The sequence below is a fragment of the Brachycentrus maculatus genome, unplaced genomic scaffold (genome assembly GCF_059751285.1).
Source record: "Brachycentrus maculatus isolate JH-2025_06_01 unplaced genomic scaffold, ASM5975128v1 h1tg000459l, whole genome shotgun sequence".
In the NCBI taxonomy this organism is placed as follows: Eukaryota; Metazoa; Arthropoda; class Insecta; order Trichoptera; family Brachycentridae; genus Brachycentrus; species Brachycentrus maculatus.
This window is the reverse complement of record NW_028281206.1, coordinates 653267-680049: the sequence shown is the minus strand read 5'-3', so window position 1 is coordinate 680049 and position 26783 is coordinate 653267. Positions and strand designations below refer to the sequence as shown.

General features: G+C 37.0%; 4 protein-coding genes across 7 annotated transcripts in view; 1 reads left to right on the top strand and 3 right to left on the bottom strand.

Moving 5' to 3' along the window:
* Positions 1–220: 220 nt before the first annotated feature.
* LOC148302337 (uncharacterized) lies at positions 221–2776 on the top strand. Its single transcript, XM_088271759.1, has one exon. The coding sequence runs from the start codon at positions 503–505 to the stop codon at positions 2066–2068; it is 1566 nt and encodes a 521-aa protein (XP_088127885.1). The 5' UTR covers positions 221–502; the 3' UTR covers positions 2069–2776.
* Positions 2777–3909: 1133 nt separating this feature from the next.
* Positions 3910–6039, bottom strand: LOC148302336 (uncharacterized). The gene has a single exon (XM_088271783.1). The coding sequence runs from the start codon at positions 5852–5854 to the stop codon at positions 4394–4396; it is 1461 nt and encodes a 486-aa protein (XP_088127909.1). The 5' UTR covers positions 5855–6039; the 3' UTR covers positions 3910–4393.
* Positions 6040–13679: 7640 nt separating this feature from the next.
* The window catches only part of sws (patatin like phospholipase domain containing sws), a 73076-nt gene continuing 59972 nt past the window's right edge, over positions 13680–26783 (bottom strand). For all 4 annotated transcript variants that reach the window (XM_088271753.1, XM_088271750.1, XM_088271752.1 and 1 more), the window contains 4 exons: positions 25982–26193; positions 24995–25206; positions 23788–23932; positions 13680–14705 (listed from right to left, as the gene is read on the bottom strand). In XM_088271753.1, the coding sequence (XP_088127879.1) occupies positions 14604–14705; positions 23788–23932; positions 24995–25206; positions 25982–26193 (671 nt within the window). In that variant the 3' untranslated portion in view covers positions 13680–14603. The remainder of the gene's footprint in view (positions 14706–23787; positions 23933–24994; positions 25207–25981; positions 26194–26783) is intronic.
* On the bottom strand, positions 20575–22176 carry LOC148302335 (uncharacterized). Its single transcript, XM_088271774.1, has one exon. It carries the CDS (start codon positions 21602–21604, stop codon positions 20711–20713), a length of 894 nt encoding a protein of 297 aa, XP_088127900.1. The 5' UTR covers positions 21605–22176; the 3' UTR covers positions 20575–20710.

Below are 26783 nucleotides of genomic sequence, written 5' to 3'. Positions count from 1 at the left end.
TCACTAGTAGAATAACCCATATTTATCATAAATATATAATTTTTTTCAGGTCAGGAGTCGAAATAATCGGTGAAAATGTGTGAGGAGATGCATGAATGTGGCTGAAGCGAAAAATGTTTGCAAAGACAAGGTGGTATGGCGTTATATTACCTCTGCCTACCCCTGCAGTAAAGCGGCGTGATGATTAGTTACAAAATTTTTGTTTATCATTTATGTTAAGTACCTACCTACTGAAATCAGATTTAGGAGGCGTTGACACCTAGGTTCGCTGTCAATATTTTTGTTATCTATGTACTAATATTTTGACGTTTGAAATGTCAAATTTTCGTACAGGTGCCGTGAATCAGTAGCAACATCGACATTTTTTTTTTCTTGCAAACTAATTTATATATTTAAACCCCTAAGTCGGAATGAAATATTAATTACCTTGTTCGAGATAATGTTTTGGTTGTTCACATTTCCTACTTTACTATTTGTTGAATAATATAATAACAATAGGAAAATGAACAGGAGAGAGTTGGAATTAACACGGATTTTGCTACATAATACGGATAAGTTACAGCAGCTGTGTAGAGTTTGTTTAGTAGAAAACGCAGAACAATCTAAGTCTGTTTTTGAAGAACACAAATCAAACGATATTGCTTCCATGGTGATGTTGTGTGCCCGGGTACAGATAGTCTTTCAGGACGGCTTGCCCGATGTCATCTGCGGTCAGTGCTTGCAAGATCTGGAGTCGGCCAACAGCTTCAGACTACGCTGTGAACTTTCCGACTCTCTCTTGAGGAAGTTTTATGCCGACTTCATCCAAAATAATAAACAGGAAACTGTGGAACCGGCATCAGATACACAAAATGTGAAGAAAGAAGTGCCTTGTGAACAGTGGATTATCAAATCAGAGTTAGAAGATAATATAGATAGTGACGTACAAAACGATCCATTGATTGATGATAATACCCCACTAGAAACTGCTGATTTTATTAAACCTAGAAAGAAGCAATTAAAAACGACATCATTAATAAATAAAGTAACCTCAAGTAAACAATGCAAGGCACGTAATAAGTTTAATAAAGTCTCAAATGATAAATCCACATGTGAAAGCAGTAAGTCTTTAAAGATGCAAAAGAGTGTTATTCACAGTGAAATTAAGTTGACAAAAGATAGGAGTGATGATAAAAGAAAAACCAGGCAATTCAGCTGTCCCGAGTGTAAATACTCTACGTATAATCAGTATAAACTAAAATTACATTCACGAGTTCACACAGGGGAAAAACCATACATTTGCGATATCTGCGGTGCTTGTTACGCCAACACAAACAGCCTGAAATATCATAAGAAACTGCATTCTGGCGATAAGCCTTACAAATGTGACGTATGCCAAGCTTCCTTTTATGTACAGTGCCACTTAAAATATCACATGAGTCGACACACCGAAGGAAAACCTTACAAGTGTAACATTTGCGACATGTGCTTTTATGATTTGAATACCTTAAAAAATCATAAAACTCTTCACAGTGATAAAACATCTTTCACTTGTTCGAAGTGTGGAAAGTGTTTTAAAAATAAAAGCTGTTACCATAGACATAAACTTCTTCATATCGATCCTAAAGTATTCACCTGTGAAATATGCAGCAAGCAGCTTTCCTGTAAAACTAACTTGCGCATCCATATGAAGCGGCATTTAAACGTCCGCACCTGCAGCTGCGAATATTGCGGACGCACTTTTGTGGACAAAATAGATCTACAGTACCATGTGAAAATGCATACCGACCCTAAGAAATTCGAGTGTGACTTTTGTGGACATAAAACCCGACTTAAAAGAGCATTGATCGGTCACTTGCGGCGACACACGGAAGAAAAGAATGTCAAATGTGAGCTTTGCGAATATAAAGGCTATGACAATTATGCCGTTAAAAGACACATGGCTACTCATTCCGGCGAAAGAAAATATTCCTGCCCAATTTGTCCGGCAAAGTTTAAACGAAACATCGCTATAAATAAGCACATGATGCGGATTCACAAAATATCTTATAGAGTTGGAAATTATAGTGATAGAAGGGTGATTAAGTAAAAATTCTAAAAATTCAAATTATTGAAATTATGAGAGATATTAATTAGATGTAAATTAATTAAGACACCGCTGCCACAAAAAATGCGCTTAGAGTGTCAGAAATGAAGACTCTGAGAAGCATAACAGGCAAGAGTCTTCGAGATAGAATCAGAAATGCCAGGATCAGGGAAATATGCGAGATCGAAGATGTCGTTAGGTGGGGAAGGCAACGAAGGAGACAATGGTATGCGCATGTGAGGAGAATGGAACCATCCAGACTCCCCCCACATCGCACTGTACGGCCAACCCCTTGGTAGACGACTCCCGGGCAATCCACCAAAGAGATGGGTCGATAGCTGGGTATCAACGTCGCAGGAGGCTAATCCCTCTTAAAAACAGGCCGCAAGGCCTATAATAAGAAGAAGAAGAAGAAATTAATTAACAGTTTTTCAAAGAATTGAATAATTCTCTTTAAAAAAAAGAGGCATCTTCTGGTAGAAGAATTTCCACAATCGCAAATAGGTAGATACTTTCTAAAATAGTTGCCTTTAATACCAAGTTCGTGCTGGTCATTTTCAATCACTTGCGAAAAATAAAGAAAAACTCTTGCGGGATCAAAGGGGCCTCATATGTGATGATACTTGCTTTACGGCATTTTTCTTTCTTATTTAAAACATTGATACAATTTTTTTCTTCAAAATGACAATAAATCTACAAATTGAATTTTGTTACCTGCATTTTTATTACCACTGTAACTCCCAAAATCGCTATTTAAAGGCACATCTGCAGGTAGGGTACAGATGGAGAAAGAAGATGTAAAAAATACATAATAAACAACATCTTTTGCGACATGTTTTGATTGCAAATTATTACAACTCTTAACATTTTTTCTTTGTATCGTACTGTTATGAATGGATATTTAATCATTTTAAAATAAATTAAAACAAAATTAATTTTCTATAAAGTTTTCATTTAGTTTTTGCTAAATGTGTGTGTAATGAGTACACAATTACGATATGTAAATTAAGTCTGGGCTGAATCAATGGTATGAATTTGTGTGAATGATAAAGCTAGTTTTTATAGAAATTTAAATTGGTCACCATAATTAAGTGGATAACTCTTCTATTTGTTTTATGTACCCATATTTACAAATATAAACTAAGAACGATACAATTCTGTCCTGTAGTTTTTTTCAAATGACAAGAAGTGCTCAGATTTTTTTATATACTTGTAAAATAAAATTGTAGTATTATATTTCAAAATATGAAGTAGATGTCAATGACATTTCGGTTTAAAATTTAATATTTTGGAGATTAATGTATTTTTTTAAAGTTCTACTTAAGAGATTATGTCTCAATATGCACATTGGTATCGCTTTAAAGGTATAAAAAAATGTTTTTTTTTTATGCATAAAACACTCTTCATTTTATTGACATAATATTCCCATATTATGGGAATGACTTATTGATGTATGTATAAAATATATCAATATGTAATCAAAATAATTGTATTCACAAAATTTTGAGGAACGAGGAAATAGAGCATAGAACACACAGCGCATGGTCACAACTGTCGTCAAGAAAAGGCGATATAGAGTTGGCTACGCTTTTACTTTGGATACCTTTCAAGAGCCGCCATCAAGCTTGGCTCTTTTCCAAGGTCAGACTGCTGACAGTCTTTGGGCAGGTTGGGACGCGGATCTTACTTAGAAGGGTGCAAGGGAGCTGGCAGCCGACAAAAGAGCCCGGATGCAATTTGTGGATTCCGTTTGCTCTACATAAGGAGTAGATATGGATGAATAAGTAAGTATTCAGAAAATTAACCTAGTGGAAGGAAAGGAGAAATAAAACAAATACAGCATGTAAACAGTTGAGAAATCATTTTTATTAATTTGATTCGGCAGTCGCTTTTTAGTGAAATCTATCCCATTTTTAATTTAAGTTTTACATGGTAAATACTACTTTTTTCTTAAAACCTGGATTTTAAGAAATAGTCCGCCTACGTAGTTTAATGGTCAGCACGCTCGGCTACAGTACTACAGGTCTCGGGTTTGATTATCAAGGGAGGGTCAAATAAATATCATAACAAGTGATTTTTTCACTCTAATATTTATTCAATATTACTCTGGACTGGTGCCTAAAGCCGAGGGTTGATTACCGTTCCTTCATGTGTTAATGATCAAGATAACACTACGTTTATATAATGCAGTGAGCTATGCATCATTGGGGTGCGGATAAGGGTTGATGGAAGACCTTTTTTTAAATATATTAATTTGATATTTTAATAGTCGCAATTGTTTTGTGTAATCTTTTGTGATTATTTTGTTATTAAAATTAAAAAAGGAAATTATTTGATAATTCTTCGATCGACATAGTCATTGACTTTATAATTGATATTGTGTAAGCTCTTCATGTGTTTGTTGACACTCACGCTACGAGTGAACAGCATGTGGCAGATAGGACAAGAGTGCCGTTTGATCTTGGTATGCTTGACCATGTGAAGTTTCATAGTGTAATTATCGTAAGTAGTGTGGTGGCACAACTCGCATTTGATGTTCTTTTCACCAGTGTGGCGTCTCATATGACTGAGGAGCATTCCCTTGGTTCTTGTCTTGAACCCGCAAAAGTTGCACTCGAATTTCTTGACGTCCGTGTGCCTCTTGCGGTGGTTGATGAGGGCTTCGAGTGATACGAAGACGCGTCCGCAGTGTTCGCAACTGTACTCGCGAATATTCAAGTGCCTCTTTTTGTGGATTTCGTAACTGTGTTTTGTCTTGAGACCTTTGTTGCAGATTTCGCAAATGAAGTTCTTGATGTCAGTGTGGACCATGTAGTGGCGTTCCAGAGTGATCTTGTACTTAAATTGTTTACCACACTCGTGGCAAGTGTAATACATTTTGTCGCTGTGCACTCTTTTATGTATGGTCAAGGGGCCGTGCTGGGCGTAGCGAGCGTCGCACACATCGCATTTGTAGGGTTTCTCTCCGGTATGAGTGTTGGAATGATAAATTAGAGTTTGTTTTCGAGGTGTAGAGTATGAGCATTCGGAACAGTGAAATCGTCTTTCTTTTCCATATCCTGTTATTTTTCCCAGGAGCAATTGCTTTTCCTTGCTGTGCATATTCTTAATATGACTTTCAAGAGATTTTTTGTTTCTCAGTGGCCTATTACAGATATGACAAATGAAAGATTTGATTTTGAGATTTTTTCCAATGGTAGAATTTTCGTTGGAAGAATCTAAACAACCACGCTCCTTATCTGATTGATTTGAATTATTTGAGATACTTTCCAGCTCATTTTGAGATGCGGATTTTGGGGTTTTTGAAAAAATGTTTTTTGATTGTTTTGATTCTGTCTTGACTTGTGTAGTTTCTGACCCAGAATTCTCAACCAATGGATCATCATATTGTGTATCACTCTCTGTGAAGTTTTCACGCTCAGTTTTAATCCGCACCTCACACGGTACTTCTTTCTTTATGACATTTTTTGTCTCTGGTATCTCTGCAAATGTTTCCGGTGTATTACTTTGGTCTGAGTAACTGTGAAACTTCCTCAGAATGGAGTCGGAAAGTTCACAGCGAATCCTGAAGCTGTTAGCAGTCTCCAGGTCCCCTAAGCACCGAGAGCAGATGATGTCCGGCAAGCCATCCTCGCAAACTATCTGCACTCGCGCGAACAACATCATCAACATTGCAATATTACTCGATTGATAATCTTCAAAAATAGATTTTTTAAATTCTGTATTTTCTGATAAACAAACTCGGCATAACGTATCTAGGTTTTCGCGTTTGTTGAGTAATAAGTCCATTATTTACAATTTGCGCTATTGCTTTGAAACTTAATGCGTGTTTTTATTTTAACAAATGTTTAAAATCTATGCACTTTTTTTATATAATAATATAACATTAAAATTGTTTAAGCTAATTAAATATTCAAAACATCAAATACAAAAATCCATAACTCTCAAAGTCCGCTGTCAACTGTCAAAAAATATGATACGCGTTTCGAAAATCAAGTCGATCACTTTTAAGCCTCTCTGCAAACGGGCGTTTCTATTCCTCTCAATTCCGAATGATTGAAATAGGTACCAACATGCAAAAATAACAAGAAAATAAATAAAAACCTACTAATTCAAACATTTATAAAACACACCGCCGCCGTTTTTTTTAAGCAAAAAATATTTTGCGTTTGGAATGGGATTCGTGAAAGATAGACTTTTTATGGGGATTTGATTTGGATGGTATTGGAAACTCTGAATGAAGAAAACATCGCTGGAAAACTCACTGCTGGCTATCTGAGGTAGATAACACACGCGTGTTTTGAATTTTCGGAATTTCGCAGGTGAAAACTAAATATTTGAAATTACAAACAGAATCTAAAAAAAAAATGTATGCAAAGAATATCAAGAATATTATTCTCCTCGATTGAGAATACTTTATTCTGGATTTCGAATTTAAAAATTCCGGACGCGAAAATGTAATAAATTACTATTTTTTATGTGTTAGAAAATGATTTTTAAATAAATAAGACAATAGTATTTTCAATAAATTTATTTTTCATAAATATATTTTCAGCGTCACATTTAAAATGTAAAAAAGACTTATTCTAATACCTGTTTAAGTTCAACCGAGAACCACATATTGTACACGATGAAGGCATTACCTAAACAAAACGGTTCATCATTCCAAGATTGTCCAATCTACCCTGCTAATACTGCCTTATGAGTATTAATTGTACAATAACACAAGTGATTCTCAATTCATTCTCTTTATAGGCCTAATACGTTTCAATAAAGAACAAAAAAAAAACACAATAAAATGATCACAATGTCCTAGTATTAATAATAATGGTAAAATTGGTTCTATTTTTCCTAAATAAAAGAATACTTAGACAGAAAATGTGTCTCACTCAACACACATTCCAAGGAAATATTTAAATAACCATAGAAAATCATAAATAATCACTGAAACTACACCCAATCATGTCCGATAACAACTATTTACGTAAATTTTAAACTTCAAAAATTCAATTCTTTTAGAATATTAAAAAAAAAAATGTTGATATTTTTGTTTAGGTGTATAACACAATATATGCATAACACTATTAGCAGTGGCATGCACAGAGTAGGCAGTAGGGTTGTGTTGGGTTAGGTTAGGGTAAGGATAAGACATAGTAGGCACTGGTTGTGTTTCTAAAAGGAACGTAAGTAATCCAGGGTAGTCACTGCTTTTCTGTCTAAATAGAATGCACACATCTAGCTATTAGAGTTGATATAACAAACACATAAACATACAGCGTTGAATTGTATATCGATAAAGACTAAGCTTTGGATTGGGTCAGTACTATGTTCGGTCAACTCTGATGGAGTTTGGAACTTTGGGTCTAAAAATATTACTTTTCATTTTGTTTTGCCGTTTTAAGACTTTGCAAATTTAAATCAATTTGGATTGAATTTCTTAATAAACCATTCAGAATAATTTATGCCAGGTGAGGTCAAGTTGGGAGAGTCGTAAAGCAAACCTATAGCAAACCTATAACGTGGCTCAATGGCCTAGAGAGCTTCCAACATTTTACCGACCCATGTGAAAAGTAAAGTATATAAGAATTATTTATTTACACAAAAGCGGGAAAAACTATTTGAAAAAAAAGCGTGATTGTTTATCGGACTAAATTGAAGGTGAGGTATAAACTAAGCAATAATAACATATTTAATCAAAATGTTTGATTGAATACAATTTCTTATTTAATGTTACAAATACATGGACTAGTTAAACATAAATAATGAGAATGGCTCATAATCTGAGTACACACGAGTCATTGACACACTTCACTAACAACTATGTCATTTCAAACCATAGTAAAACCTTTCACTGGTTGTTTCATAAAAGTAACAAAATAAGATTGTCGGAAAAGTTCTGTCGGTTTTTCATATTACCAAGAATATGGAGTATTTTAAACCGTAAGGGTTTCGAGAAGCAAAGACGTTAATCTAAACTAAATATTTAAATAGTTTTTTTTTAAATTAATATTTTTAAAGCATTAATTTTGTGGTATGGTAAAAAAAACACTCCTTATCATTCATAGTTTACTTTGTGTAATACTGTGTATACTAGTGATTTCAGAATAAATATTACCCTGCCAGTCAACTAAAGTTAACCTAAAGAGGGAATGGTTATGCCGAAACTGATTGAAATATATTTTTTTGTGGTTTACATAAAGTAAAAGACGAATGATAAGGAGAGAGCTAAAATAGTTAGTATTCATGAACTGATTGAGTTTATTGTCTCGTAAACCAGGTATATATATTCACATTGTGTGGCAAAGGGACACTTTACATTCAAGATACATTCTTCTAACCCTTATCCGCACCGGGTTCGATTCACGGGGCGGTCAAATAAATATAAGTGATTAATTCACCCTAATATTTATTCAATATTACCCTGGACTGGTTCCTGAAGCGGGGGGCTGATCACCTTTCCTTCATGTGTTAACGATCTAGATAACACTGTATTTATATGATGCAGTGCCCTATGCACCATTGGGGTGCGGATAAGGGTTTGAATGAATACAAGGGTGAAAAACTCACAGCCATGTTTGAGTTTGCCCACTGTACATGCGAACGGCTGAGAAAGAATAAATCAGTTCCTTGAAGTGTTTAAAGAAATATCAGCCAAGTCCAGAATTTTCCTGACAATCTTATAAAGCATATATGTATATGCTAATTTGACAATGTTTGCTATAATCTAAATTGAATTTATTACAATACTATGAAAATATACTAGAGATTTCATCTCCTTAAACAATTGAAGAAACATAAAATAATATTTGGATAAGGTAACTATGATAAAGGAGTTCTATAACATTATAATATTTACACCTTAGACATAATATTTTTTAAATTTGAAGTACCTTAAAATGGCGCTTTAGAGAAATCAAAAAAATCTCAAATATTCATATAAAATACTTTAGATTTAAAAAATAAATCGACCCACTTTTGGAGTACTTTTAATAGCTATGTACATAATACTTGTTGCTGTTTTTTTTTTTTTTAGTTTTTCTTTGATAATGTAGGAAAATAACATATTAAAATATTTTGAGTGTGTTTAAATAAAATGGGATCATGGAAGTCTGGGGATTAAAAAAAAGATATAATTTATATTTGAAGCACTATCTTTGTGATTTTCCATTTAATTATTAAAATCTAACTTTGTTTTAAAGTCACTATAAATATTTTTACTTTTAAATACCCAGACTTCCATATTTACATTTTTTTTCCTTAACTTCTTCATCTCACATAGTTAAAAATATTACATATTGTGTCTATTTAGACACAATTGAAGATCATATTTTGCATATTACCAAATTGGGTATCCGACTCAAAGTTCAATATATACTAGTATCTGGAAGGCATAAGAAAGCGGAAAACAAGTTCTAATCTATTAGAAAATTAGAAAGCTATCAAAATTTGTACACAAAGTTGTAAATTAATACATAGAAACAAAATTATGGATTTCTATTTGAGTGTTATTTTTTATACAAACCATTTTGTACGGTTTCTCTCTAAATAAATTATATGCGCGTAAGATATTAACCGGATCCACGCGGCTCGCATAACCATATGTGTTTTCATTAAACATTCCCTATACGCGGCTGACATAACCGTTTGTGTTTTTACTTTACTCCAAGTTTCGAACCTCAGTTCAACTTGGAGGGATTTTTTCATGGTGTGGAACTTTCGATAAAATAATACGTCAATCCTTGGCCTTATGACATCTGTTGAAATATCTGACTAATAATTTGTAACATCACAAGGATAAATAAAAGAACAGATCCCTGATTTTTCTTGCGGTCGGTAATTAGTCCGCGCCATAATCATGCCCTATATCTGTCTCACTCTCGCCGCTACGCATCGCCAGTGGGTAAGAGTGACACACGATGCGTGCTTTGATTTATTTATGTTACGATCTTATTTGTTTATATTACGATATATTTCGAGAATAATGTGACACGAGTGTATTATAGAGTACCAAAAAGGCACAATGAATCCCATTGAACATTTTTGTTTAGGAAAATAAATCGTTTCTTAACTAAATACATGATAAAAGTAATAATTTAAAAAACGGCAAAATACCGCCGCGCACCGGCGTCTCTCAGGAACAAAGTTAACGCGGTTAAAAGGTTAAGGAAGATATGTACAAAACATTAATAAACTATAAGAAACTACATTAGATGTTAAAAAAAAAAAAAGATTTTTTTTGATTATTCAGTTAAAATTGTTACACATTATATAGCTGTTAAATACATACATATCGACCCTTTTCTAGCAAAATATAAAGGCTAGTTAAAAAAATATCAGTTTTAGAATAAAATACATATTACATAATGCAAGCAGGGTTTTTATCTAAACAAAAAAGGTCCCAGAACTCACATCATTTTAAGCTTTTTACTAAAAAAAAAAGAATATATATATATATATATTCTTATATATATATATTCTTTTTTTTTTAGTAAAAAGCTTAAAATGATGTGAGTTCTGGGACCTTTTTTGTTTAGATAAAAACCCTGCTTGCATTATGTAATATGTATTTTATTCTAAAACTGATATTTTTTTCTGAAAAAAGGTGCCGGAACGCCGTTTCACTGCGTTACATGGAAAAAAGCCCTGCATACAAGACATAATTTTTTTTTAAATATCATCTTTTTCACTCTTTTTCTGATAGGGTGATTAATTTTGTGCTGCCCTATACAATCTCAAATATTACATGTTTTATTAGTAGTATCATTATATTAGAAGAACTAATTCAAAGATTTAGTTTGGTAAAATAGAATTAATGAACTGAATATAAATAATAATAATAAAAACTATTGTCTCGTAATTAAAATGAATGAAAATAACAAGAAATTATTGGAAACACTCTGGATATTTCAACTGATATTTCATTCTGATATTTTAATTTACAAAAATTGAGAGAAATAAAATACAATATTTCAAAAAGAATAAGGAATATTTCAAAAAGACTAAACACTGATTGGATTTAGATTTTAACATTTTACATTTATTTATTTAAAAACACATAATACGGCTCCAGAGTATCGAAAAGAGCTGTACATTCCAGACTAATTGGTTGATGGACGTCTCACGCTTTGATCGGTAACAACAACTGCCATACGTAAAGCGATCTAACCAGCCCGCAACCAGCGTACTAAATTTGTCTAGCCTGCTTTTGCTGTTGCGGGAAAGATGGCATAGAATGCTCTTCCACCAGCATTTAGAAACAGTGTGAGAGAGAGAGATGATCTTTGGAAAAAAACTAAAAAAAAGTCATTTCCTTAATACATTTCGGATGGGTGTTTTTTACGCCTGCGGACCGCTGGCTATGGGATTTGATAATTATGTACATATAGTTAAGACCTTAACAAAGAGATTGGTACATAATACTCATATAAAAACATTAATTATTTTTGAAAAAAATTATGACTTTGAAATGAGGCTGGCGCGGAAGGTAAAAAATACCCTCCCCATCCTTAAGCATCAATCGACCGAACTGGTAGAAATACCTTTCCCGTCCGAAGTGTGTTAGTATTTTTTCCCCAATTAAATCACAGTGAAGCGCCCTTGATGTAGTATTTTACTAAAATGGCGCTGTATAAATTATTCATAATATCTATTATTATCAAGTGTATTGGTAGGCTTATTACTATGCGGAAATATCTTCCAACCAACCAAAAACACACTAGTGTGAATAGTTGAGGTTTGTACTTTTAAACAGTTGTTTGAATTAGTAGGCAGACGCAAATAGGAAGAAGAGATATGATGGAATTTTAAGGTTTAAAGGAGACATTAGTGATGTTTCAGACATTTCTTGAAGGGGAAAAAGCTAACGACACGCCTTCCTTAACCCAAAAAAATCTATCTATCGGTTTCTTTAATACTGATCATAAATGATATTTTAGTGTACTATGTAATTTTAGTATATGTAGTATGTTATTTTAGTATACTATTGGCAGAAATGAGATTTTTCTAAAGAGGTATTGAGAAAGAGCCTATTATACTGTCACATTTCAAATACATAAAATTGTAAGAGATACATAGTTAGATATTTAAATAATGGAGATAAGATCGTAAATAATTACCTGACTACTGACTAGTTAGTCATTTTTTAGGCAACTTTCCTTTTCAAAGAAACAAAAAATATTTACGTAACTAACGGAAACCGTCTTCTACCAAAACAGCAGTGACAAATACAGGTATTTTTGTGTGGCAAATACAGGGGTATTTGTATAGCAAATACACTTAGCTTTGTGAGGCAAATACAGGTATTTTGTGTGGCAAATACAAGAATATTTGTGTGGCGAATACACATATCTTTGTGAGGCAAATATAGGTATTTTTGTGTAGCAAATATAAATATCTTTGTGTAGCAAATACAGGTATATTTGTGTGGCAAATATAGGGGTTTTGCGTGGCAAATACGCATATCTTTGTGTGGCAAATACATGTATACATATTTGTGTAGCAAATACAGGGGTATTTTTGTAGCTAATACACATATCTTTCTGATTCAAATACAGGGGTATTTGTGTGGCAAATACACATATCTTTAATTAAGCAAAATTAAGAGAACATTTCACAAAACAACACTATTTAAATTAGCTAGATATTTACTGTAATTCAAAAGTGTTGATTTAGTAAGGAAACATGGCATGAGCATTTATATATATATATATATATATATATATATATATATATATATATATATATATATATATATATATATATATATATATATAATAATAATAAACAGTCACAGTAAACCTCCTTATAATATCAAGATAGGTACCGCATAGTAAAAGGAAAAATTATAAGGGGTAAATATTTTACATTGTATTTTTTTTAACAAGCGGAAATGACTAAAATGAGTCATTATTCAATTGAAATATAACTTGAAAACATTTATCCCCTATAACATTGCCTCTGATAATGCAGAACATATCTCAACGTCACTGTAAATATGTATTTGATTTGTGCATCATTGTGCAATATATTTTAAATAAGAAATAAAGGCACATATAGATGTAGTAGTTTGAGACTATAATCTTAATTTATGAGAAAAAAAGGAGTTTGTCGATGACTTGAACACACAGAATTATGTAGTAATTAAAATACTTGAAGAGATATAATTTTATAACATGTTGACTGCCACGACAACAGAAAATAAGTATAAAAAGCAAATTTCATTCATTTTCAATAAAAATATTCTTTTACTTTTTGATTTTTAATAATTTATTTTTTAATTATAGTTTCTGTTTATTTATTGATAATTTTTCTGTTCATGAAAACCAGCATTGATTTTTTGTTTTGTTCTCTTCCATCTATCCATATTAGCACTGACATACTACTAATTTTATCGTAGCTGCAGGAATATGGCAAGTAAACACAGTAAGAGGTAACTCCTAGTCGGCGTCCTAGCAAGGACCGCAATCTACGAATCATCTCGTAGTTGGCAGTCACTTGTTAAAGAAAGCATCAAATAAATAAATAAATAAAACAAACAAAAATTTATAAAGTAATAAAGCTATAATGTATAAAAATTAACAAAGTACAAACATTGTTTTTAGCCACTATTTTTACAACCAGTTTCGAAAAACACCTTGTCCTTTCCAGCAATGGGTAGATACATATATATCCATAAGGAAGACAAGGTATAGTCAACACTGGCTAGAAAAATATTGCCAAAAATAAAGTAGTTAAAAACAATATTTGGGTTTTGTCAATTGTAATAAAGTTTATAAAAAATATGCCGCAAAGTATCAGCGAACATTAAAACTATGATTTAATACTAAGCTTAAAGAATTCACATCTCTCAAAATCATTAAAATATTGTATTTTTTATGAATGTTCAGTAACGATATCACTTTTAGGATAGTTTAGTAATCTAGGGTTAAATTTGTTTATCTATTGATTTGGTGTTTAATTTGTAGAACTCCATTTTAATTTATGTATTAATCGTTAAATGAAACACAGATTTCTTGATTCTACTAAGTTGTATTTTATTGTTACAAAAAAAAAACATAAAAATTAATACTGTGACAATTGTTTCGCCTAGTTATGGCATGTTCAAATGAATGTTTGTTTGGAATGAATGGCATTCGTTTGAAAATGCCACAACTAGGCGAGACAATTGTCACAATATTAATTATTATGTGTTTTTTTTTAAAGAATAAAATACAACTTAGTAAACTTCAAAAATCTGTGTTTCATTTAACAATTAATACATGAATTAAATTAGTTTATTTGCGAAATTATTGACGAATTGAAACATTAGAAACACGCATGCTGTGACACAACTCCTAACTTGACTACCAAAATACACTGGTGTCAACATCAGTATATAGACGCCTGCGCTTTTGGCAAAGGATACCAGAGTCGATATATGGATTCTCAGCACTCTAACAGTTAATGTTTAGAGCTGATTGAAGATGTTGTACGATTGGAGGTATGAAAAAGTATATTTCTTTCTAAGCAGTCTTCACGTTTGTATGTTTGTCTGTGGAGTTCATCTTTTCTTCTTTTTGGATTCGTATAACTCCGTTTCAGAGTCCAGTTCCGTTTCGGAGAAGGACAGTGAGTACCCGACGCGCCGGTCTTGCATAGTATCCTGAAAAATTCAAATTGAAATGAAAAGAAATGCTGACACAAATGCTGGGAACAAAACGTCTTAGAATTTAACATTAAAAGAAAATAAAGAAATGTAATAAAGAAAACCATTATTAAAAGGAACACGCTATTAATATTTGAAGCACTCTATCGTTCAAACCCTTATGGTGCATAGAGCACTGCATCATATAAACGCAGTGTTATCTGGATCGTTATCACATGAAGGAAAGGTAATCAGCCCTCCGCCTCAGGTACCAGTCCAGGGTAATATTCAATAAATATGAGAGTGAAAAAATTACTAATATTTATTTGACCCCCCCCTGGGAATCGAACCTGGAACCTCCAGTACGGTAGCTGAGCGCGCTGATCATTACACCACGGAAGCGGACATATATTATTTAGGTATAATCTTAAATAAATTAATTAATTAAAAGCAAATGAAAGCTAGTAAAAAGAAATACTAAAATGTTATTTCAATACGAATATGTAAAAAAGCAATGAAATAAGAGCAGGTAAATTGACAAGACATGTATTAAAAAAAAGAACAGAATTGAAAATTCAACACCAACACAAAACATTAAATAGAAAACAAATATAAAAAAATTGTAAAATAGTATTTAGTCCAATAAAAAAAATAAAATAAAATATTTAGAAAATTAAAATCAATAGTATCAAACTGTTTACTAAATAGTAAAGTAAAACAGTTTCCCGCTTTTTTCCATCTATAGTACCTACTTAAAAAACGGACATGTAGTTCCGCTATCACAACTAGTGAACACATCTGTGCGCTCCGAGCGTGTAACAATTAAATAATTCCTTCTTTTCTGACTTTGAAATGATGGCGGCGCAGAATGTAAAAATACCCTTACTGTCGTTAAGCATCAATCGACCAAACGGGTAAAAATACCTTTCCCGTTTTAAGTGAGTTTAATGAGGACTACCTGGACTAGATAGTTTTGTTTGGTGAGCTTCTCGAAGGAAGACGAAAGCGAGGAGGGCATTATACGAGGTACAAGGACCAAGTGAATGCCACATTGAGGTTGGCGGGGATAGATGGTGACTGGGAGTCGCGGGCGAGAGACAGAGATGAATGGAGAAGCTCCGTGAACGGTATTCACGAGGACTCTGCACACGGCTACCAGCACAACAGAAATGACGAGGACACGGAGTGCGCAGTGTGTGCTCCAATTATTAAATCCACGATTGTCATGTGCTGAAGACAATACACTGGAGCGCGAGTTGGAAGCTATTATTAATTTTAATACATAGATAAGAAGCAGTTTGATTAGTTTCCACCACCAGGTTGAGTAGTAAGAGAAGTTCCATACAAACATGACAAGTTTGGTGTCGGACACTAAAATGTTCCACCCAACTCCGTGTCTGTGGTCCACGAGTTCTCCATACTGGATCCCATTCGCTGGAATGTCATCATAACACTGGCTATACATACTGCCCAATAATGTGCAGAGGGTTAACTGATACAAAGGCACATTCTCAAAATATGTGTAATCGATTTCAAAATGTTCAACAAAATGTTAATCTTAGTTTTACACAAGCAACTCTACACTCTAACTCATTCATTCATTTCTTTTATTCAAACCCTTATCCGCACCCCAATGGTGCATAGGGTACTGCATCATATAAACGCAGCGTAATGTAAACATATGAAGGAAAGGTGATCAGCTCTCCGCTTCAGGTACCAGTCCAGGGTAATATTTTTGGGGATGTGGTAACGAGGAAGAAGACGGTCGTGTTGAATAGATATTTATTTAACCATAAATGTTACACGAGACGGTACGGCGTAGCGGTGGCGTAGATGTACGGTCGGGCTGACTGGAGTAGTTCCTTGATGCTGACGAGGGTGATGGACTGGAGGTCGTAGCGAGGTCTTGATGCGGCGGTCTCGTGACGGTGGGACTGGAGATCGTAGCGAGGTCTTGATGCGGCGGTCTCGTGACGGCGACGGTGTTACTTGGCGGATTCCCGGCGGAGGAGTGAGAGAGCGAGTCCGGGGTTGTTCCTCTTTTATATCGTTTGGGAACCCATTGTTCCTTTGTCTTTGAAACGCTAGTCACAACAAAATGCAATGGGACGTATGCACCTTATTGTTCCCGGTCGGTGACTCGTTTGTACTGCGAGTTGCAGTGATTGCATTCTGAGAATTCGCTCTATTATCAGTAGGGTTGACTGGCCTGTTGACCGCTACATACCCCGGCCCCAGTGAAAAAGTTTTCACGATTCGTTATATCTGGGGTGTCGTTACTGCCTGTGATGTGCGGAACTCTCCCAGGGCTTTCTTTCCGTGATATCTACTGCACCACTTCCAGATCACAAATATCAAAGCGCAGGCCACGGCAATCGTCACAAGTATGAAGGTGGCCCACTCGATCTGGTGAGGGTTCGTCTCCGTCTGGACGTTTCCCGTCGCTGTCTGGGCGATTATAACTTCCTCTTTGCTGTACGTTTTTCCCATTTTGCTTGCTTCTCGTCCAAACAACTATTAGAACTGAATGTCGTTCGTCGTTTATCGTGGTTATTTATTGCCGAAAAGATCCCCTGTCAGCGAAATTATGCGTCATACTATCATACGATGTTTATACGATTAGTCGTATATCTAACGTACTTATATTGTGTGCTTGCTCGATTATTGTGAATGAAACTGCTGATCGTAGTACTAGATGTCATTCAACTTTTATTTTGTCGCGTGCGGTGTCGACTTCGCCTTTTATGGCCTATTGTTCTACCATCAGCTGACTCGTAAATTTTGTTATCGCTCCTGTTGTTTCATCATAATTTCTGGAATCGGATTTCAGTCATGAGCTGTTTCTGAGTTTGCTTCGGATGCACATTTCGTCGTACAATTGCAATAATGCTTGTTTTTAATTGTGATTGTATTTTGTTGGAGTTTCGCAATTTGTTTCGCTTACGGTTCATATTTCCTTGGAAATCTGACAATGCGTCCTGTCCTTGTTTTAGTGTTTATATTTGTTGATGGTGTTTTATTCGCGACGTTTTGGTTTGATGCAGAGACTCTCGTTGTGTTTAACGTTGGTTCACTCATTGTGTATGCTGGTTTTAGGCGGTCGATAGTTACTGTCCGCTCTTTGCCCCTCACTCGTATAGTGAATGTCTTTTCTCCATGTTTCACCACTTCGTGCGGGCCGCTGTATGGAGATTTTAGAGGACCCCCTACGGTGTCATCTCGTAGGAACACGTGGGTGCTTGAGGGGAGATCTTTAAAGACGAAAGTCGTTTTTACCCCGTGGTGAGTCCCTTCTACCGGCTGCAGGTCTTTCAGTTGTTTCCTTAGGTGGCCTAGAAAGCTGTAGGTGTCGTTTTCGCCCTGGAGTTGTGTGTTCAAAAATTCGCCGGGTAGTCGGAGTGATTCACCGTATACCATTTCTGCTGAGGTGCATCCGAGATCTTCTCGCCAGGCTGATCGGATGCCCATTAATACTGTCGGGAGGGTTTCCGTCCACCGGTCGTTCTGGTGGCACTTAATGGCTGCTTTCAGTTGGCGGTGAAGTCTCTCTACCATCCCGTTCGCTTGTGGATGGTACGCAGTCGTATTTATTTGTGTTGATCCTGCCAAATTATTTAGTTCTCTGAACAGGTTCGACACGAACTGTTTTCCCTGGTCTGTGGTGACTCGGAGGGGTGTCCCGAACCGGGTGATCCACCCTTCGTAGAATGCTCGAGCTACTGTTTGCGCTTCTTGGTTTCTGATAGGAAAAGCTTCGGGCCATCTGGTGAAACGATCTACGCACGTGAGGCAATATCGACATCCTTCTGATGTCGGCATAATTATGATATTTACATGGACGTGCTCGAATCTGGATGACGTCATCGGGAATGTCCCTAATGGAGCCGAGACGTGTCGGGTTACCTTGTTTCGTTGGCACTGTATGCAGTTACGCGCCCATTCCCTACAGTCGGCTTTGATGGATGGCCATACATAACTTTGTGTTATGAGTTTGGCGGTCGCTTTAATGCCCGGGTGCGATAAGTTATGTACCGCGTTGAAGGCTGCTTTTCGGAAGGGTTTCGTAACAAACGGTCTGGCAGTATTGGTTGTGATTTCGCAATATACTTCCGTGTCGGTGCCAGGGATCTGTACTTTTTTTAGTTGGAGTACTGATCCTTCGTTTAGGAATTCTTTAATCTCTTCATCGGTCTTCTGGTCGGCTGCGAGAATTGTATAATCAATCGGTTTTTCTACACTTTCGATTCGGGATAATGCGTCGGCTACAACATTGTCTTTGCCCGCTACGTGTCGGATATCTGTAGAGAATTGACTAATGAAATCGAGGTGGCGAAACTGTCGCGGGGAGCACTTATCTGCCTTCTGCTGAAATGCGTATGTGATCGGTTTTTGGTCCGTGAATATAGTGAAGGTCCTGGCTTCTACCATGTGTCGGAAGTATTTTACCGCCAAATAGATAGCTAGAAGCTCTCGATCGTAGGCTCCGTACTTGCGTTCCGCTGGAGTGAATTTTTTCGAGAAGAATGCCAAGGGTTCCCATTCTCCATTGATCAGTTGCTGTAATGCCGCTCCTGCAGTCGTGTCGGATGCGTCACTGACGATGGCCAATTGCACGTCGCTTTCCGGATGCGCGAGCAACGTCGCTTGTGCTAGGCCCTCTTTGCATTCCTCGAATGCTTTTATCGTCTCGGGGGTCCACGCGACGGGGTGCCTACCTTTCACGTTGCCTTCTAATAGCGTATTTAAAGGCGCTTGGGTTTCTGCAGCTTTAGGCACGAATCTTCTGTAAAAATTTATCGTGCCTAAAAATCGTCGTGGCTCTTTAACTGTTTCGGGTCGACTATATTTTCGGATTGCCTCGACTTTTTCTGGAAGGGGTCTCGTGCCTTTTTCGGACACGAGATAGCCGAGGAACTTGACGCTCTGTTTTCCGAAGTGGCACTTGGCCGTATTGATTACTACTCCGTATTCTTGGAGTCTGGTAAACAATATATTCAGGTGTTTGTCGTGCTCTTCTTTTGTTGAGGATGCTACCAGTATGTCGTCGATATACGCGTAGCAGAAATCTAAACCTTGTAATACTTCGTCGATGAAGCGCTGAAAGGTTTGTGCGGCGTTTCGTAGGCCAAAAGACATGAATGGGAATTCAAAGAGGCCAAACGGGGTCGTGATGGCTGTCTTCGGGATGTCTTCCGTGGCTACGGGGATTTGGTTGTACGCCCGAACTAGGTCGATTGTGGAGAAAATCTTCCTACCTCGGAGCGATTGTGCGAAGTCCTGTATGTGACGGACAGGATATCTATCCGGGATTGTCCTAGCGTTTAGGCTTCGGTAATCGCCGCAAGGTCGCCATTGGTCGTCTGATTTGGGCACAAGATGTAGGGGGGATGACCAGCAGCTTTCCGATGGTCTGGCGATGCCCAAACGAACCATATTCTCGAATTCTTTTTTTGCTGTCCTAAATTTGTCTGGTGCCAGGCGTCTAGGACGTTCGGCGACTGGAGGTCCTGGAGTGGTCCGGATGTGGTGGACAGTCGCATGTCGTGATTCCTTCATGATTCCGTCTGGTCGTGTGAGGTCAGGGAATCGCTGAAGCAGGTTATGATACGGTGACGTGCCGGTCACTGTTTTTATCGAGCTGATTTCCCCGACGCTTCTGCGTCCGGGAATTGACATGTGAGTCACCTGGTCGATCAAACGTTGATTTTTGACGTCGACTAATAGTCCGAAGTGGGCTAGAAAATCGACGCCAATGATTGGTCTTGAGACGTCTGCAATTACGAACCTCCAGGTGAAGTCTCGCCGAAGTCCAACGTTGAGTGTCAAGGTAATGCTTCCGTACGTTGCAATTGTGGTGCCGTTTGCCGCCGACAATTCGTACGCTTTCTTGTCGTGACGGCCTCGGATCTTGTTTCGGGGATAGACGCACAAGTCGGCCCCTGTGTCGACTAAGAATTGTGTTTGCGTTTGTCTGTCTGTGATGAAAAGGCGGCTGGAGGTTGGGTTAGGACTGCTGGCCGCCATCAGTGTTTTCCCTGGCCATTTCCCGCCTGGAAATTGCAGGGGGCCCGGCACTTTTGGGCGTGCGCTCCGAATCGGCGATGGTACCAGCACATCCCATCGTCGTAAGCTTCACTCCCCCTGCTTTGAGAGCGCGTTCGAGACTGGCTCCGTGGGCGGTTGTCGAACCGGGCGTATCTCCCCGGAGTGCGGTCTCTGGAGCGGCTATCGTACTGTCGCTCCCTCCGGGCGTCGTGCCTCTCGACGGCCGATACGTGCATCTCCTGGAAGTCCCTTCGTAGTAACTGCTCCAGCCGTTGGATACGTTCGTCGATGTATCCCGTGATGCTATCCCGCGCTGGTACCTCCGCAATGACCGGTCGGCTGGTGGCGTCGGCGATGACGTCGGCTAGCTCCGCCACTTTATCGAGGCCCACCTCCATTTGGGTCGCCAGGACCACCTGCATTGTCTGTGGTAGGCGGCCCATCCATAGTGTCCTCAGGACGGTATCGGGGACGACTGCACCTGCTAGGTTGCGGAGGTGTCTTAGGAACTGAGTTGGTTTCCTGTCGCCGATCTCTTCTTGCTCCAGGAGCCGCCGTATCTTCTGCTCCTGGGTGGTTGTCAATCGGCGAACCAGTTCTCTTTTGAGGTGTGTGTACGGGTCCGTCTCCGGTGGGTTGAGTAGTACGTCCCGTACCTCGGCCGCGTACCTCGGGTCCAACGCTGTGATGATGTGCCGGTACTTCGTTGCTTCTGTCGTCACCCCCGCCGCTTCGAAGTTCCGCTCTGCAATTAAAAACCAGATCTCGGGGTCGTCTGCGCAGAAGGGGGGCAGTCGTACTGCCACATGTGCGATTTCGCCGGATCCGGATGCTGATGTTGCTGCTGTTTTGGCTCCCTGTGCTGGCATCATTATGTCGGTTTTTCGGAAGGTTGCGTGTGTTCTGTAGTCGTCGGGGTTACCACTTCCCCAAAGTGGTGACCCCGACGTGATCACGTCGGGGTCACCACTTTGGGGATGTGGTAACGAGGAAGAAGACGGTCGTGTTGAATAGATATTTATTTAACCATAAATGTTACACGAGACGGTACGGCGTAGCGGTGGCGTAGATGTACGGTCGGGCTGACTGGAGTAGTTCCTTGATGCTGACGAGGGTGATGGACTGGAGGTCGTAGCGAGGTCTTGATGCGGCGGTCTCGTGACGGTGGGACTGGAGATCGTAGCGAGGTCTTGATGCGGCGGTCTCGTGACGGCGACGGTGTTACTTGGCGGATTCCCGGCGGAGGAGTGAGAGAGCGAGTCCGGGGTTGTTCCTCTTTTATATCGTTTGGGAACCCATTGTTCCTTTGTCTTTGAAACGCTAGTCACAACAAAATGCAATGGGACGTATGCACCTTATTGTTCCCGGTCGGTGACTCGTTTGTACTGCGAGTTGCAGTGATTGCATTCTGAGAATTCGCTCTATTATCAGTAGGGTTGACTGGCCTGTTGACCGCTACATATTTAATAAATATAACAGTGAAAAAAATACTTATATTTATTTGATCCCCCCTGGGAATCAAACCCGGGACCTCTAGAATGATAGCCGAGCGTACTGACCATTACACTACGGAGGCGGACTCCTTCATTCATCTCATTCATCTCATCTATTATATTGATAAAAAAATCTTTAAAAAAGATAATAACCCGCAAAGCCTCTACTTTTAGAGCTTTGTCTGCAGATAGGATAAGAAGGTAAATGTGCAAATACATCACAAACACCCAGACCAATTAAAAAGCAAATATTTTTTAAATTAATTTTGTAATTGGTGGGAATCAAACCCGCGATGCCAGTTTCGCAGCCGAGCATCTACTCAACTACGTCACAGCGCCATTCATGATCAGCGATGATCAATACCAACATAAAAATAATAATTAGTGTAAGACACATTTCGTTATGATATACATCTTACGTCACTTGATGTTTGCACATCCCGCAGTTTCAATTCACAGCATTTTTCAATGCAGGGTAAAAAAAATTGGCCGAAACCTGATTTCAGTTTTCAGTTTTTTAGTAAATAAAGTATGATTTTAACTTTTCAACTCCATTCAGTTTACTTTCATCATTCTTAAGCCAACCCCATGCTTCATTTCTATACATTAGGGCTGGTACATGGTATCATTAGTAATTAATCAAATTTGAAATTATTATAATGAATTAATCAATTAAACAACACAATTATTTATTTTTATTTATTGATTTGGTATTAAATTTGTGTAATAACGTGATGATTTAAATATAAAAATAAAACACTTGTATAAGACCATTTTTTAAAGTTTCATTACTTGATTCGGCAGTCACTTTGTGGTAAAATCTATCCATTTTTAATTAATGTTTTACTTAGTAAATACCACTATTTCTTAAAATCTACTGTGACACATGTTTCACTGCATTCTGCATCATTCGGTGTTTTAAAATGATGCGGAATGCATCAAAACACGTGTCACAATACCATTTTTTTAAGTTTATTTGTAAATACGGCTAGTTCTATACAGTTTGCATTTTCAACTATTGATGTAGTTCTCATCTGTAGTTCTAAAAATATACATCTGTAGTTCTCAAAAATAGTCATGTTTACATTAGTAAAAAAGTTGTCATGTATTTTGTTATGTTTTATTTTTATATTTAAATAAATTATTTTCATTAGTCATTATTAAAACACATAATGCAATTGCTTGAAATGTAGTAACGAAAATTAAAATGACCGGCACCTGTTAGTTTTTTCGTTTGTTTTTGTATTAGGTACAAATGACGGGCTAAAATTTATTAATTTATTTAAAGGAATAAAAAGTAATAATAATAATAACTCGTATAATGAAAGCCCAACAAGAAATACAAAACAATATATATTCATCTATTGGAAAATGTGAGCTTATTTGGAATACATAAACTATGGAAAATAGCAGTCTCATAAAATAATTTTACTAAAAAAATATAATAAAATAAACCGTGTGCAAGATATGTTTAGTAAAGATGAGTTAAGGCATTCTAGAAAGTACCGGGAAAGTAGGAATTATCAGGAGATCAAAAACCACAAAGTTGAGGTGACACTTACGTCCAGTATACCGGCGCTAGGCTCCGAGGCATATCCCTCAAAGTGGACTTCCCTCCCGTCGTCTTCGGATTCTGAGGAGCTCTCGTCGGAGCGCGAACCCGGGGCCACCTTGCACACCATCTGGGCCAAGTCTGTGAAAGTGTATCTGGAACAAAATGTACATTAGTGTTTTTTTTATAAATTATTTTTAAAACCAAATTCTTTAATTAAAATAAAAGGTAATTTGAAAAAAATAAGTTTATTTTTTTAAACTTATCTTATGACACCTTGCTAGATTAATTTTTACTAAACTATACATTATATAAAACTTCTTGTACAGTATAAATATAAAATCGGTATGGGGTTGTGGTCCCGTGGTTAGTGTCGCAGACTCTTAAGTTCATTAAATTGATTAAACTAAAAGTAATTACATTTTATACAATACCGATGCCTTTGTACACAAAAAAAAAATATTATTTAGGAAATTATAAAAATAAATCTCCGCTCAAGAAAGCATTTGAAACATGAACCCTGAATGAAGGATTACGGATTACGAAAGAGAAAAACGACAGCCGAAAACAAATGTTGGGTTGTGGTCCCGTGGTTAGTGTCGCGGATTCTTAAGTCAGAGTTTCTCGGTTCGAACCCACTCTACCACAATTTGATACCTATTTTAAATAATGAGCCGCTTAGCCTCACAGAAGTAGTATGAAATTGAAATATTTGTGTAAATAATAAAAACACAAATATTTCTCTTTATTAAAAAATTTAAATATCCATATTATGCCATACAGTCACGAAAGTGCAGTAATAATAGGTAAATAGCTCTCGACCAAATACCAAACATAGCGATGATTTTGAAATTATAATTAGAATTATATTTTGAACCCTAACATATGATTTAATATTATATAAAATGATTTCAACATCGCTACTATATACATTTTTGTAGAGCTCTTTCCCTTCCAAATAAAGTGGTTGTAAGGCAGTATCATGGATGTTCTATCATGGGCAGAATGGTGAATGTTATACGGAGTATAAATCGATCACTAAAACAAGGTGATAACAGGTCGTAAACACAGATTTCCTTCTCCCAAATATTTCCTTCTCAATTTCAAGGATGAGAATCTATAATATTGTAACAATGATCCCTCGGGAATCCAGTGTACGGATTCCCGAGCTGATCCAGGGTGTACGAAAAATTTGGACAGTTGAAGATAGGACTCACTCGCTGGCGTTGTGGTGGTGCTGCGCCTCCCTGTGCGTGCCGCCGTCCTGCCGCAGCACAGGCAGCGCCCCGCGCCGCTTCTGCCCCTCGAAGTACCCCTTGCCGTGCTGGTAGCCCACGTCCTTGATTTCGTCAAACGACCCAAACTGCAGCGTCTTGTACTTGTCGATCGGGGGGCGGATATATTCGCAGTAGTCGGATGTCTTCACCTCCTGTATTATCATAAATAATCATGTATAATAATATTATTTTGTCTAAGCAGGTTGACAATGTTTGCAAGAAAGTGGCAAACGTAAAAAATAACTTCGTAAGAGTTGCTCAACCCATTTCCTTACAAGAGGAACGTCAACTGAGGTAATCCAGTAAATACACATGGGTGTTGTAAAACTCTTGATCGCTTATGTCTCCAGCGTGTGGATGAATAAAAAAGTAACAATTAAAAAACTGTATTTATTGATTTGGCGTTTAATTTGTACAATTCTATAATTTATATTATTAGTATTAAAATCAAACACTGATTTTTGAGGTCAATTAAGTATATTTTATTTTAAAAATAATAAATAAATAAAATTTGTGATAATTGTTTCGCCTTATTAGAGCATTATCAAACAACAGTAGTTAGACAGGCGCCGTGGCGTAGTTGGGTAGACCCTCGACTGTGAAACTGGTGTCGCGGATTTGATTCCTGCCAAGTGCAAAATAAATTCAAGAAAGGTTTATTTTCAATTGGTCTGGGTATTTGTGATGTATTTTTCACATTTAACTTCCTATTTTTACTATCCTACCTGCAGACAAGCCTCTAATTTAGAAGCTTTGCGGATAATTAATTTAAAAGAAAACTAGACCCTGAAAATCAGTGTTTACAATGTTAAAAAAGTGGGTCATATTCAGAGACAATGTTGTTATATTAATATTCATAGTTTTAAAATTACGTACATCACAACTTGATATAATAGCGGAGTAAAAATATGAAATTATAGGACTGACCTCAAGTTGCTTCACGCAGGACACGTAGGCCAGTCTGCTCTGAATATCCGGTATGTTTGGGACCTTCACAGGGGTCACAAACGGGTTCCATTTCTTCCAGAGCAGCCACCACCCAGACAGGTCATCGCCGTAGTTGGTGAGGTCCATGTCGTCCTGGGATCCCACGTCTATGGCCAGTATGTGGCGCGCTCCGTACGCGCGCATAATGTCCGCTAAACGGGCCATAATAAAAAAAAAATAGAATCGGAAGTAACAAAAAGGATATTATGTATTTTATTAAACCAGTCTCCTACAGAAGCGACCACAAAAGATAGATAATGAAGACAGAGACAAGATTTTGTGAATGGACTTTCTTATCACAGTGACCTAAGTGGAACGGCCTCGTGTAAAATAACTCTGGACCAATCATACTCAACCTGTGGCCCGTGGGCCACGTGCGGCAAGGTAAGCTTTTATGTGAGGCCCTAAATACATTTATCATTAGGAACGCTTTGATACAAGTTACTTTTGAGTTGAACTTTTGTCATTATTGTTATTTTTGACAAACAGTTCTTATCATTAATATTTTGTTTTCTTTTATAATTATTAAAATCTCAAATGTTTTCTTAAAAATATGTTTTATTTCATCATACCAGTATAGCATTGCCGCCAGCATAACTTTACAAATATATGCATGAGGCCCCAAGAAAAAAAAAGTTGAGTATCGTTGCTCTGGACTGACATTTAACATTGAAACATAAAACTGATGACTTGGTCTTTATACAACTTATGGTAATGATGCGGTGACTCATCACTCAGTTAC

What these genes read in the sequence shown, in the direction of transcription:
- LOC148302335 (XM_088271774.1), bottom strand. Translation starts at nt 21,604, where the DNA reads ATGATGCCAGCACAGGGAGCCAAAACAGCAGCAACATCAGCATCCGGA.
- LOC148302337 (XM_088271759.1), top strand. Translation starts at nt 503, where the DNA reads ATGAACAGGAGAGAGTTGGAATTAACACGGATTTTGCTACATAATACG.
- LOC148302336 (XM_088271783.1), bottom strand. Translation starts at nt 5,854, where the DNA reads ATGGACTTATTACTCAACAAACGCGAAAACCTAGATACGTTATGCCGA.